General features: G+C 37.3%; 1 protein-coding gene across 1 annotated transcript in view; it reads left to right on the top strand.

Moving 5' to 3' along the window:
* The window catches only part of FRRS1 (ferric chelate reductase 1), a 47,709-nt gene that overhangs the window by 3,592 nt on the left and 28,979 nt on the right, over nucleotides 1-15,138 (top strand). The window contains exons 2-6 of the mRNA XM_043575654.1: nucleotides 7,493-7,688; nucleotides 8,763-8,899; nucleotides 9,984-10,078; nucleotides 11,407-11,554; nucleotides 14,494-14,676. Of these exons, the coding sequence (XP_043431589.1) occupies nucleotides 7,493-7,688; nucleotides 8,763-8,899; nucleotides 9,984-10,078; nucleotides 11,407-11,554; nucleotides 14,494-14,676 (759 nt within the window). The remainder of the gene's footprint in view (nucleotides 1-7,492; nucleotides 7,689-8,762; nucleotides 8,900-9,983; nucleotides 10,079-11,406; nucleotides 11,555-14,493; nucleotides 14,677-15,138) is intronic.

Raw genomic sequence — 15,138 nt, 5'->3', positions numbered from 1 at the left:
AGTCGGACGCTTAACCGACTGCGCCACCCAGGCGCCCCGAACCCCTTTTTCTCCATTGTTACCTACCATGTCAGCCTTAAAGGTCTGATCTGAATCTGTGGATGGCTTATTGGTTAAAACCTCAGAAGCCAGATCAGAGACCATACTTTTCATCACTCATTTGCTGCAACTCTGACAAATGTCTTAATCAGTGCCCTATTTTACAATGTGGGGACAATAATACCCCTCATACCTTCCTGTGTTGCTTTGAGGAAGGCATGCTAAGTACCTGACATGATTCCTGACATGTTGTAAGCCCCTGGCAATTGTTAGCTCTTCTATTCTTATTTTCTCCCATACCTCTAAATTTCTATAATGAAATGCATTTTTTTTTTTTTTTTTTACTATTCTACCTTGTGTGATCTGAGACGGTAGTTTTTTATAACTCCGTGAGTTTCAGTTTCCGTACAACAAAAAGTTCTTGATATGTTTCCTCCAAGGATTAGAGTTCATTTATGTGACCCACCTACTGTGATAACTAGAATGGAATTGGCATTCAATAAATTACATCATTTAAATACTAGATTAGTGGCATTTACTTTTGTTTCATCTATTAGTTTTACATCTTTAGAGAAGGGACCATTCCACGTCGTACCTACTTTTGTGTTGAGGACAGGGTTGTTGCGAGTGCCATGTGGAATGATCCAGATGAAAACTCTGTATCATGTAGTAAGGTATTTGCTTCCAATCTTTTTTTCCAGAGATGAATAAAGATGATGGAAAAATTCCTTGTTGATGATGTTGTGATTAGGGGAATCAGGATTAAACTGTAGAGTTCCCTATTTTTCTTCTGTGGTTTCTTTCCTACCTTTCCCTTTACTTTTTCTTGCTTTTACTTAAACTCTAAATTCTTTGTCAGAATTGTTTTCAACCATCTTAAGTTGTTAGACCTGACAGATCTCAAATTGGTGTTCAGTGTGCCATTTTTAATGCCTCTTTGTTTTTTAGAACCATCTCTGAAAATGTCATAACTCCAATTGTTAATTAAAAAAAATCTGTTTTTCTCTTTGCTTCCTGCTGTGCAAATGGAGTCTGAAACATTTTTATCTGAGGAAGTGGAAATACTTGACCTATTTTTCAATTTCTCTATAATTTGAGATTCTGCTATCAAAGTCAATTTAATTTTTGGTGTGGAAGTTTTCTATGAAGGTAAAGTTAAATTGCTGGAAAGAAGGAGAGAACATTTTCTGAAACATTTCAGAAGGCTTGAACAAATTAAATGCAGTTGAAAGAAATATATGAAAATTTCACTTGTCTAATCACAGCAGTGTTTGGAAGAAATTAGCACATACTAGTGATAAGGAAATTGAATGGTGCTAATAAATAGTGGCAGTTACCATTTATTGACAACTTAGTGTTTTTAGGCATCGAACTAGTTGTTTTACCATCCATTCTTTCAGGAGCTTTAGTTCTACGAAAGAGACCTCTACATTGCTTCTTTGGCTCATAGAGTAGACTCGACATTCTGTTTCTTAATTTTTTTTATTTTTTAACTTTTTTATTTTTAAGTAAACTCTGTGTCCAATGTGGAGCTTGAACTTATGACTGCAAGATCAAGAGTTACATGCTCCACTGGCTGAGCCAGCCAGGCACCACTCAACATTCTGAATTAGGCTAATTTAGATTTCACCTTTGTCACAGTATGCCCCCACTCTCACATTGTTCATTGTGAAATTTGCATCCTTGCTGGATTTGTTTACTTCCTACATGCTTGTTTCTCCAAGGAGGGAGCTGCTGTGCAGAGTGAAGAGAGAATATGGATGTTGCCCCTAGATTTAGGTTCTAATCCTCAAAGCGTATATGATTTAGGGTACATTCTCTGGCCTCAAGTTTTTTTGTCTCTAAAGTGAAGATACTATCTGCTGATTGTAAGGATTGCATTAGATGTAGTATCTTCCAGGTTCACACTAAACATTTGTTTCTTTTTCTTTTCTCCTTCTGGGTGCTCTGCCCCCTTTCCTCCCTCCTGTGTAGTAGAAATGTAATCCTTTTTGGGGGTGCCTGGGTGGCTCAGTCGGTTAAGCCTCCGACTTCGGCTCAGGTCACGATCTCGCAGTCCATGAGTTCGAGCCCCGCGTCGGGCTCTGGGCTGATGGCTCAGAGCCTGGAGCCTGCTTCCGATTCTGTGTCTCCCTCTATCTCTGCCCCTACCCCATTCATGCTCTGTCTCTCTCTGTCCCAAAAATAAAATAAACGTTAAAAAAAAATTAAAAAAAAAAAAAAAAGAAATGTAATCCTTTTCTTTATGTCATAGAAATTTCATTGTTTTCTGTGTATCTCTTGTGCTTAGTCTTAACTTAACTTGACTGAATCAATCTCCTTATCCTTCTTATGGTTCTACCTATTTTTCTAAAAGTCTTTCTACCTAACTCTGACACTCTGTTTCCACCTCTCTCTACCTCTAGCCCTAGTCTAAGAACCTATCAGGTTTCCCCTTGATCCTACCTGAAATGCTGATGTTACAAATGTGCTGTATCCTAAAATTAATTTCCAATTTGGCTTGGAATTTCAATTCCATTTTCTAAGAGAAGCAATATTATAATTGCTGGTTCTGTTTCAAGGCCAAAAGCCTAGAAGCAAAAGCATGCTTAACTTATAAATTAATTGAGATATTTTACACTTGTAACAAAGTAAAAGAAAATAGTGTCATTGGAATTCTAGTAATGAAATAAAATGAAAACTGTGTTGAGTATGAAGTAATGATATACTTGGCACATTGTATAATGTGGTTGATGGAAATTCTGAAAGTGGTGTGTAAATGCTTTAGGGATTGCAGTGTTTTTCTGTTATGATTAATTAAAATTTGTTTTCCTCATATAGAACGTCACCATGAGAATGCTATTAGCCATGTTTATAGTTTTTGTTTAGGTCACAAATGGAATAAGAGAGAATAAGACATTTTCATTGAACCCATCTCCTGTGTCCTAAATTCTCCTTATTGCTTGGCTTATTATTATTTTTTTTCTTTAGTTCTGAGAACTCTCCTTTTTATGTAAAATCCTTGATATTCCTGATTCAGAGCTCGATTCAAGGCTGAAACTTAATGGTCAAGGATATGCTGTAAAATAGTATTTTTCAAACTGCAGGTTAAGATCCATTAGTAGGTTGTGCAATAACGATTCAGTAGGATACATAAAACCAACATAAAAAAGAGGAAGGAATAGAAAATATATGAGTTTACGGGCATTTGGGTGACTCGGTCGGTTAAACATCTGACTTGATTTTGGCTCAGGTCATGATCTCACAGTTTGTGAGATCAACCCCCATTCATGAGACTGAGTCCTGCCTTGGTCTCCTTCCTAAAGGTGTGGAGCCTGCTTGGGATTCTCTTTCTCCCTGCCCCCCTACCCGTCTCTTTCTCTTTCAAAAAAGAAGGAGATATACAAGTTTATCCCATGTGGTAAAGGTAAATAATGTCTCTTGAAATGTTTGTTGGGTCATAATGTAAAAAATACTTATTGTGAATGTGGTAAAAAATTAAAATCCACTGTATATAGCAAAGCAAAACAAAACAAAACAAAAACCACACAACCTTTTCCAAATATTTAAATATTTTATAGTAAACCCTTCTGGTTAAGTTTTTGCTTTTTTTTTTTTTTTTTTTTTACAACTCATTCTTCATAATTAGGAAAACCTTGTTACCTCATACCTGTGAATTAATTAAGACTCTCACTCTGTGCTCATACTCATATCTTGGGTGATGTAGATTGGGTTTACTGGGCTGAGTTCCCACAATTTTTTGTGTGCATGTTAACTTTTGAACTTTTTGATGCCTTAATTTAAAATGAATGAGTAGGGGTGCCTGGGTGGCTCAGTCAAACATCTGACTTCAGCTTAGGTCATGACCTCGTAGTTCATGAGTTCCAGCCCCCTCTCAGGCTCTGTGTTGATACCTCAGAGCTAGAGCCTACTTCAGATTCTTTGTCTCCCTCTCTCTCTTCCCCTCCCCACTCACACTCTGTCTCTCCCTCTCTCTCTCAAAAAAAAAAAACAACAACAAAAAACCCAACATAAAATGAATGACTAACAGTGAGAGCTAGAGCTTGATTGCAGTATAACTAGACTTGATTAGTTACTTGCCAGTTTAATCATCCGACTTGGTTTTAACAGGTATGCTTTTCTCCATTTCTTCTTTTTCTTACATATTCTTGGAGTGACACATAAAAAGACATTTAATGACCAATTTATTTAAAAAATTCTTAATTAACATAGACTCCTTATTCTAATGACTTTCTTACATCTAAGTATTTTTCAATTGAATTCTCATTTTATCTGAATTTTACTTTGCTGTCATTAAATATATTGTCTTGATAAATATCACTTGCCTCTGTGGTCCACAATCACAATAATAATTAAATATTCATGCCAGTACAATCATTTGGTATTTAAATAATAAAGAATACGTTTGTTTTGATTTTTTGCTGTTTTGTGAGATGTATGTAGAACATGGTTCAAGCAGTCATCATACCTTTTTACTAATTGCTTGTTTTTCAGGCAAGAAAGAAAACTATGCATCTTTCATCAGGTTTGGGAATATTTAAGTTAGAATCAGGATAACTTTTCTTTTAATTCTTTAACTAATAGGTCTATCTTTGTCATGGGATGAATGCAAGTTATGGTATCTTTTTGTTTTATTTTCTATATTGTACCCAGTGTGGATTGGGAATATGTAAAACTTTAAAAATAATACAAAATTGGTGGGAGTTCTTTCAATGCTTGAAGGAAGACCTCATAATAGTTCATTATCCACATTACGTAATTTTAACTTAAATGTCTCCCTGAGTAACTCCTTATTCCCTTTCATAACTAGGCAATCTGTTGGCATTGGTTGGCTAATGAATTAAAGTATTACTTTGAAAAAAGGCTGTTCCTTAAATCGTAACTGGAAAATCCTCATTAGCCATTGTAATGACAATAGAGCTGCACCTTGAATAGTCAGCATGTGACCAAGAACAAAGAAATTGCTGGTTCCTTTCCTGACTGGATTTGTTATATTTTCCTAATGAATGACAGGTGGTGATGCTTAGTCACTTCCCTTTCCTGGCTTATACTTCTTGCTCTGTTAATTCCCAGTATCCTTTCCCACTTTGTTTTCTTTATCTTTATTAAAAAAATTTTTTTTTTAATTTAAGTTTTTATTTATTTTGAGATAGAGTAAGTGGGGTAGTGGCAGAGAGAGAGAGAGAGAGAGAGAGAGAGAGAGAGAGAGAGAGAGAGAGAGAGAAAATCCCAAGCAGGCTCTGCACTGTCAGCGCAGAGCCAATAGCGAGGCTCAAACTCACAGTGAGATCATGACCTGATCTGAAGTGGGATGCTTAACCGACTGAGCCACCCAGGTACTCCCACTTTGCTTTCTAACATCATAATGTTAGGCATGAAGGCGATCCTGAATTTATTCTGGTTTATCTACTATATTTCACAAATGAAGAAGCAAAGACAGAGATTATATAACTGGGTTGATGTTATTCAGCTATGCAGTGCAAAGCAGAGACTAGAAATTATGTCTTGTTTCCATTTTCACCTGACAGGAGGTCATTGCCAAATGAGTATTTGCTAAACTGGGCTGACTTTTCCCTTATACCATCCTTTAGTTGGGTAGCACATTACTGCATTTAATCTTCATGATAATTGGCCACAGTCATGTGGTTAAACTATGACCTTGATCCTCTCCAGCAAATCTTGCATGGTCCTAAAAGCAGATCTGCTCTAACAAAGGCACCTGAAAGCCACGTTTGAATAGAAAAATTCCTTCTTCTCCACTCTTCAGTCTTCCTTTTCTTCCTCTGCCCCAGTTTTATTGAGAAATAATTGATATATATCACTGTGTATGTTTAAGACAGTTGTTTTCCTAAATATTGTTTCTTATAGTAATCATTTTCAAAGTTGTGCTTTTCTTATGACTGTATAGAGAAATTTTATGTTTCTCTTATATTTTTTCAGAAGCTCTTGATTTACTTGTTCTTCTTATTTTTAAATGGGAGAAACTCTACCTGGCTTGATGTTTGATGAAAGATAGTGGTATATGGTACTATTAGACCCTATGTTACCTACTTGGTGGCTACTGCTGTAAGGTGCAGAGCTGGTTGAAATGTGTAGCCTCCGGCATAATTTCTGGTGTCTAGCAGGAATTCTGTAGTTTAGTTCTGGTCCAATGTGGGGATTGTAATTTACATGACTATAAGAGGGTCATTTATTCTAGTGATTCTAAGGGTGCTTTTATTTTGTCTAATCTATTTGTACGGAGAATGAACTGCTTCTTGGGGTCTGTTCATCGGCTGACTTCACTGCTGTGTAACGTGTCCCTGCCATCTTCCTCAAGCCTTGTTATTTGCTGTGATTGGCAGGTTCTGAATATAAGCATCAATTGAAGTGGTTTATGTAGGCTACCAGAGGGTGGGACTGACATAAAGTAGCTGGTTTTCTATTAGGCAGATGGTAAGAGGCAGGTACTGGATGAGAGAAGAAAATTGCTTGGACTGACAATTGTGTTTCTTAATTCAGAAGTGCCTGGGCTAAAGGTAATAGAAATATTGTTTCTTGTGATTGGTTTGTTATGCCCAGAATTCGTGATCCCCAAAGACCACTAGGGAGCCGAGTCCGATGCAAAAGCAAAGAGCCTTTATTCGAGCTAGCTCGAGCTCAATCCCCTACCTGCACCGACGCAGCGGTGAGATACCAGGGAAAGAGAGCGAGTTGCAAAAGGACAAAGGTTTTATTGGGGCCTGGGGGCAGTTGGTGAGGTAATGGCTATGGCCTCAGCCGATTGGCTGGGGAGGGGTCCTGGGGAAGGGTCCGGCAGGTGAGGGAGGGTTTACTCAAGGGGAGGAGGTGTGGTCAAGGTGAAGGACACAGAACAAGATGGAGTCGGCTGGCGTAGGCCCGCCCTTTCAGGTTCTCTGTTATCCTCAGTTTTCAGTATTACAAATTAAATTATCCACCCTGTCATCATGATTAATGTAATGGGAAGTTGAGAGAAGTCATACCAGATATTTATTTAGGTGATGGTATTTAAATCCAGAAGAAACATTTCCTATTTGTTCTTTAAGCTTCCTGGGATAAGGTGAAATAGAACCTTTTGCTTTTAGCGAAAATCATGCTAATGAAAGCTAACATTTATTTAAATATCTTCCTTGTCAGACTTTAGTTTGTATCTTCATTTTATTAAAACAACTTGTAAGGTGGGTGTTAGTTTCCTAATTTTTCAGGGAAGGAAATGGAGACTTGAGTGATTTGGTTAAAGTCTCATCATTGGTGATTGGTAGAGCCGAGATTCAAATCTAGGTCAGACTTCAGATATCACATTCTTTTTATTATGTATTTTTGAGAATATGGTTAGTTGTCTGTTGAAAGCAAGTTTTCTGGGATTAATATTCTGTCATATGAAAGCTTTATATTTTAATTATATATAAAAATAATGTGCTTTTAATTTTTCTTTTTTTTTTTTTTTTTTGAGATGGCAGTTCCTGGATTTACCTTTGGTGCATTCATACTTGTGTTGCACGTTAGTTCTGTGGCTAATTATCCCAGCGGAAAAGTAGGAAAGTCATGCCATGGAATGGTTCCTGAACACAGTCATACTGCACGTTCTGACCCTGTTCACAACGTTTCAGTGAGTCAGATGACATTCAGACCAGGAGACCAGATTGAAGGTACTGTGTTGGAATGGACTATTTTGCATTTTGAGTTTCCCTCTTTTCCTGTACATTGAATCTTTATTACTGTTGGATTTATACAGTTTCATTTAAATCTATTCACCTGTTTCCATAAGATACCATCATCTTACACTTCTCATTTTGTGTTTAAATACTATAGATGACTGTATTACTTAAGTAGTAAATCTACTCCCTAAGCAGAATAGGTTTCAAAAAAAATTTTTTTAAATATTTATTTTTTAGAGACAGAGTGCGAGTGGGGAAGGGGCAGAGAGAGAGGGAGACACAGAATCCAAAGCAGGCTCCAGGCTCTGAGCTGTCAGCACAGAGCCTGACGCAGGGCTCGAACTCACAAACTGCGAGATCATGACCTGAGCCGAGGTCAGACTAAAAAGAATAGGTTTTAAATACATTTTTATCGTTAGTTAATATGTATCCTTTTTAACCAATACTATTAACACAATAGAAGAGGAAAATAAAGTTTATTTTATCTGGTTTAAGGTATAATAAACTCTTATTCTTCTTGATATAGTGTAAATTCTTATGTTTTTCTGATTCTTTGGGTGAAAGGTAGGCTGATTGTCAAAAGTGTATCTATAATAGTGTTTTGCAAACTATTTTATGCAACTCCAGAAATACAAAATATTAACGAACTCTGACAAAAACAGTGTATGGAAAAATCAGTTTGGAACACTGTATGTTGTATATACTGAGAGTTTCATACTGTATAGTAGGATGTTAAAGGCCTTGGGGGTTTTTAGTAAACAAATAAATATTTACTTTCATTCAGCATTTTTTGAACTAATTTGGCTCCATGGACACCTCCCTGACCATCACTTAGCTTTTTTTCCCCGTAGAATTGGAATGGCTATTAACATCTCACTGAGTGAATGTCCTGTGGAACATAGTTTAGACCTTCTTTGTCTATGGGATTATTTATACCATTTTCTTTCCTGGAGTAGTTTTGTATACATATGCTAGATTCTAACTATGAGATGCCTCCTCTAAACAGTTTTCTTTTGGGGATGTTGCTAAACCTTATCGTAAACTATTTTTTTGTTTGTTTCTCAGTTACTTTGTCAGGGCTACCATTTAGAGGCTTTCTTTTAGAAGCACGTAATGCTGAGGATTTGAGTGGCCCTCCTATTGGCTCCTTCACATTGATTGACAGTCAAGTGTCGCAGCTTCTGACCTGTGAGGATGTACAGGTTTGTGTTATGTTTGAAACTGATTTGTTAGTTTCCATGGATCTTTTCATTACAAGCTAAGGGTTCTGAGATAATGACATTACCCATGTTTTGCAGACATCTAAATAGATTCACAGTGATCAAGCTTTCCCCCTAATTTTCCTATTTGCAATATGTTTTTACACATCAGCATCCGAGAAAAGCAGTAGCTTGAAGGGTTTATAGCTTTTGATATTTTATATAATATTGACTCTTATTATATTGATTTTAAAGGGTGTTAATATTGAAGATAGGATGCTAGAATGGGACAGAGGTATCATTTTTGTCATTCATTCATTGATTTAATAAACATTTATTAAGCCAGAAACTATCCTGTTGCAAGGGATATGGTAACGAACAAGACTTAACTTCTGTTCTTTGAAGAGCTGAAAGCCTTACACATAAGTAGAACATATGGACATATGATGTATGATACATAAGGAGAACATGAGGAATATAGGACAGACACATAAGTAGAACATTGTGGTGACTTAAATTAGAAGCATACACAGGATGGGTGAGAAGCATAGCGGGGTGTGTCACACACAGGCTGGAGGGAATTGAGAGAGAGGTTCTTGGAGGAGGTCATCTCTATGTCAGGCCTCAATGAATGAGTAGGAATTTGCCAGGTGAATGAAAGTGGGAAATGAGATTGTTCAAGGGAAAGGAATTACTGAAATATAATGCTATATGTGTGGAGGCAGAAATTTTTTCTTTTGATGAATTTTTTGGATTTTCTTTGTATCTGTTAATGGAAGGAGTTTTAATTTATAATATAAATTAAATAATGAGCAGACTCTATATAGCATTGACATACCCAGTATTCATAACTCTTTTCAGTTCTTAAATTTCTGCTGACTCTAATTTATATACAGAGCCAGCTGCTAATCTGGTGTTGACTAACCAACATGTATTTGTTGAGTACCTGAGTCTCTGTTCTAAATAAAACCGTATTTATCAGAATGCCAGCATCATGCCATGACAGATTACTTTGCAAAATGACAGTAGTTTCAGTATGCTCAACTACGGAGTGAGTGAATGGTAGTTCTTTTCCATTTTGTTTCAGGGATATGCTGTGAGTCACACAAATCCATCCAAGAAAACAAAAATTAAAGTCTACTGGAATGCTCCAAGCAATTCTCCGAATCACATAAAGTTTCTGTGAGTGGGAGAGCTTACAAATCTGCAACTAGTCAAATTGAAATAATGGTCTCTGTTATTTTTGATACCTATTGGACATTTACCTGTATAGGAGTGGTTTGGTGTAGAATGACACCACCTTGGTCTGTTTTGCTTTTCATTTGATTTTTCCACCGAGCCCAAGACCTAACACCTAATAGGTGCTTAATACATACCTGTTGAGTGAATTAAATATTGTGGTGCCTTCATGTTAAGAGGCATTAGTTAATATTTACTTGAGTTCATATATGGTGTATGGACTAATACATTTTTTTAGATTTGTTCTAATCTTAATATGATAGTATGAAAAAATTCCTAAAATTTGGATGACTTTTTTGTAGTGTTATAATTTGCATATTAGATTAGTAAGACTGTTCATGCCCTCAGAATTATGAAATTCAGTAGGCTTAGAAGTCCATTTCCCTTAATCCTCTGTGCAAGGGGAAGTGGAATGTCATAAAAACAGTTTAATGATAACTGAGTGGTGTTAGAGACATATATATGTTTTTTTTTATCAAAAATTTTTTTTTTAATGTTTATTTTTGAGAGAGAGAGAGAGAGAGAGAGAGAGAGAGAGAGAGAGAGGGAAGGATACAGAGGATCTGAAGTGGGCTCTGTGCTGACAGCAGAGAGCCCAATGTGGGGCTCAAACTCACGAACCCTGGGATCATGAGCTGAGCTGAAGTCGGATGCTTAAGGGAGTGAGCCACTCAGTGCCCCTACAGATGTATACTTTAAGGAGAATTAGTCTCCTGACATGTCTGTATGTTTTGTTTCACTATGTATGCAAGTGCTAGCACACAGAAACACAGCTTAGCTCCTGTGTGTGGTGTGGAATGTGGAAGAGGACTGTGACGCCAATAAGATCTGGTGTTGCTTATGCAGCCTCTATCTGACTTCTTGCTGTAGCTGCCTGCTACACATGCCCTGTGGGATAATTTGAACAGCGCACTATGAAATAAGTAGCAGTAGTATGTTCTTTATATGTCAGGGAATAGAAGTCTGTGCGTTTTAGTCCTTATCTGGCACTCATGGACTGCTGGGAGTATGCCCAAAGGGCAGACGAGGAGGAGAGAAGAGAAGAAAAGAAAGATCAAGAGTAAGCAAGAGAACAAGGGCAGTAAAAGTTCATTTAGTAATGAGGTAGAAGAGTCATTAGAGATTTGTCTTAGACAAAATTGGTGGTACTGTTGGGTAGTATTAAGTTGTGTGTCCCAAGTTTACTTCTTTTCATCTTTTTTTTTTTTTTGATTCAATTATAACGGGCCACAATTAGGGTTCTGTTTGATCTCATTAGTACTGCATTTCAGAGTCACAGTTGTTGAGAAGTATAAAATCTACTGGGTGAAGATTCCTGGCCCTGTAATTTCACAGCCCAATGCACCGCCTTTTACAACACCTGAAGCTACAGTAGCACCTTTGTCAACATTACCTCCTGTATCCCATTTAACCAAATCAGTAAGTAACCTTTTCATGGTTTCACCAAATGCAAGCTAAAAGAACAGTGTCTTTGGAAATTGTGGCTTGTACTTGCTGAAGTATGCAGAGAAGTAGCTGTGCCGGGTTGTGGCAGTGAGTTTTTGGGACCTCTGCAGGAAATCTGAAGGAAGTCTTTATTGCCACATTATGACTTATGGGTCAGGATAAAGGGAGTGCAACACCCTGCATGTTCGAGGTGTGGTTATGACATTCTGTAGTCTGTACAGCCAAATATCAAACACGGAGAGGAACATTAAAGCTTAAGCTAAATTTAGACAAGATTTGGAGCAGAATCTTGAAATGGTGATGTAACTCCTAGATCTGATTTCACTAAGGCCAGTGAGTACTGGGGGATTCTATGTGCTGAACGACAGAAGCTCTTTTGCAAACTCATCAGCTAGAATTCCGTTTAGGCCCTTGGGTTCAAAAGAACTGTGGCTGAGAAAACATATCTTGTAAAGGGTAGTGCATATTAACAACATTAGGTTTTACTGAAAGAAATTCTGATAAATGAGACTTACTAGTTCAGAAGTGAAAATAATGAAAAGTGTCTTACGGCAGGTTATTACAGTTAAAAGAACAAACTCGGGTCTGAATCCTGTCTCGCCTACTTTCTGTGTGACTTTAGACAAGCTACTTAATTCTCAATGTCTCAGTTTCTTCACCTATAAAATGAGAAGTAATAATATCCAGCTCTTAGTATTATTATGAGAATTAAACAATGTAATGATTTTAAGGTTTCTAACTGCCTTGCACTTAATAGAAATTCTGTAAATATTAGTTCCTTTTTTCTTTTCCTTCTCTTTTTGTCTTTTTATAACTCTTTGTTCTCATGAGGAAGACTAAGTGAAGCACTTGTACTCTTTATGTACTGTCTCATTTTGTTTTCCTTCTACATTTTGCAATATATAATTATACTTGATTGCATTATTATGAATGTTACACTTTTGACCATACAATTAGATTTTTTATTTGCACTAGCTCTAGTTTACTTAGTCTTAATGTTTATTTATTTTAAAGCTGCCTTAGGGGGGTAAATAGTCAGTCTGGACCTGAGCTTCCTAAGAGGACTCTTTCCATATATTCACATAAAAGGCATTAGTTCTCATCGGAGCTTTTATGGTATCTCTACACCAGGTTTTTAATCTCTGATTATAGAAAGGTTTATTCAGAGTCATGGGATTATAGCATTCATACAGAGCTAGAAGAGACCTCAGAATTCAGTCCCTGTATAGTTGAAGGTATACAAGAGAGACCGTTAAGTTCTTCAGCAAACATGATGGACTAAAGGGGAGAGCAGAGACCAAAATGCAAGTTTCGTACTGGTTTGTTTTTTCCGTTCTACTGTGACTTTTCTTTAAGTTGCTGTGAAATAATAAGAAATGTGTATTGGTTTCTGCTGTGGTTCCTGCTAATATTTGGACTTTGACCCCAGTTCCTGATACAGAGCTCCTAAATCCCTTGTAATTTCCTGAGTGATAGGAATGCCTTTTACTCTAATGGGTGGGCCGTCCATGGGGGCAGGTCACCAGAAAGACCAAGCCATGATTAGAAACTGGGAACTTTCTGCCCCCCACTCTCCATTTTCCAGAGATGAGCAAGGGGCTAAAAATTGAGTCATTAATCCATCATGCCTCCATGAAGGCTTCATAAAAAATCCCAAAAGTATGGGGTTCAGAGAGCTCCCAGGTTGCTGAACACATGGAGGTGCTAGAAGGATGGTGCCTTAGAGAGGGCGTGGAAGCTCCACACACCTGCTCTGCCCACATGCCCTCCCTGTGCACCTCTTCCACCTGTTTCTGGGTTTCATCGGGTAATAATACACTGGCAATCTAGTAAGAAACCTGTTTTCCTGAGTTCTGTGAGCCATCCTGGTACATTATCAAACTTGAGGAGAGGGTCATGGGAACCTCTAGTCTCCTTCATTGGGAACCTGGACCTTGTGGTTGGCCTCTGAAGTAAACAGTCTTGTGGGACTGAGCCCCTAACTTATAGGATTGGACACTACCTTCAGGTAGATTGTGTCAGAATGGAATTGCAAAGTAGGACTTGTGCTTGGTGTCCACTGAGAATTGCAGAATTGCTTAATGTGGGAAAACCCCCCACACACTGGATGGCCAGAAGTGTCGGTAGAGTAGAAGAAATGAGAGGTGTTTGGATACAGTTCCCATTTAATCTAGACGCATGATGTTTAACTCCCTTCTGAAATACACCGTCATAGCGCATTCTAACAAGATGACTGAGCATTTTTGTGCTGCCAAATTGTGGAGATGAGATTTTTGATGCTGGTCCTCTTATTTGCCATAACAAGGAAGCTCTGAATTAAATCATTGTAAATTGTTCCTGTTTCTCCTCCACTAAATTGTTATTACTATTATTTAGAGTGTTAGCATATATTGGAATAACCATTTTTTCTTATATTAGTTTAATATCAAATTTGAACCTGAATTCTAGATGCAGAGTCTAGGATCTGAATATAAAAATTTGTGAGTTTGTCTGTTTACTTTTTAAAAGTTCATTCTAAAAACTCAATGATATCTTTTAGGCAAGAATGTCAGTGTGGGCTTAAATATTCCCTAAGGTGTTTTTCAAAATTTACTGGAAACTATGCTCCAGAACATAATTGATGTGAAATATTTTGTGTATTAAAGGAACTTTAATACTCATGCACATTATAGTCCAACTAATGTTGTGTCTTCCAAATTTTAATCAAAATTAATTAAGTTTAAAAGTTCACAACCTAACTACTGCTCTGATCATGTCTAATTTGGGATGTGTTATTTGTTTCCTTCTTTGAATCTTTATTATGAAAAGATACTCTTGTTAAAACTTGTACTTCAAGGTAGTGGCTCTTTTATCATTGTGAAATGAACTGTTTGGTTGGTAATTAAGACTTTTTCTCCCTGTCATTTTTCTAGTTCAGTGCTTCAGATTGTGGGAACAAGAAGTTCTGTATTCGGAGTCCTTTGAACTGTGACCCAGAGAAGGAGCATGCCTGTTTCTTCTTGTCCTTCACACGAGATGACCAATCAGTGGTGGTTGAAATGAGCGGTCCCAGTAAAGGCTATTTATCCTTTGCGTTTTCTCATGACAGATGGATGGTTTGTATCCCTTACTTACGTAAGTGGTAATGAAAGAAAAGTTACTGGAGGGAGCCTAATCAATGGCAGTTAGTTGTTTGTTCCAGAGTCAAATTATTATCCTGCTTACAATGGGAAGGGGAAGGGGAGGGCAGGAGAAATGAACATAGAGTGGGTTCTAAGTTAAAAATCTTTGGGTATTTCATGTTTTTAACAGTTGTGCAATTATATACCACTAAGAAAGGCTGTCTTGTAGAAAGTTAGGAAAATCACTTTGTATCCAGTGGATTTGCCGCTATATCTTTCTGTCTGTCCTGTCTGCTTATCTCTTTGTGATAAAAGCTTGAAGTACAGTTAGAAGTTGCTCTGCCTCAAGTCTCATGTTATTTGTGATGCTTTTCAAACCCTCATTGTTTTCTCAAGTGTCCAGCAATCCCAGCAAGGGTTGCTGCTCACGGAGTCCCCATTTTGGTAGTCATCAGT

This window comes from Prionailurus bengalensis, chromosome C1 (assembly GCF_016509475.1).
Source record: "Prionailurus bengalensis isolate Pbe53 chromosome C1, Fcat_Pben_1.1_paternal_pri, whole genome shotgun sequence".
NCBI lineage: Eukaryota > Metazoa > Chordata > Mammalia > Carnivora > Felidae > Prionailurus > Prionailurus bengalensis.
The sequence above is the reverse complement of the archived record's forward strand: the minus strand, read 5'-3'. Positions and strand labels throughout refer to the sequence as shown.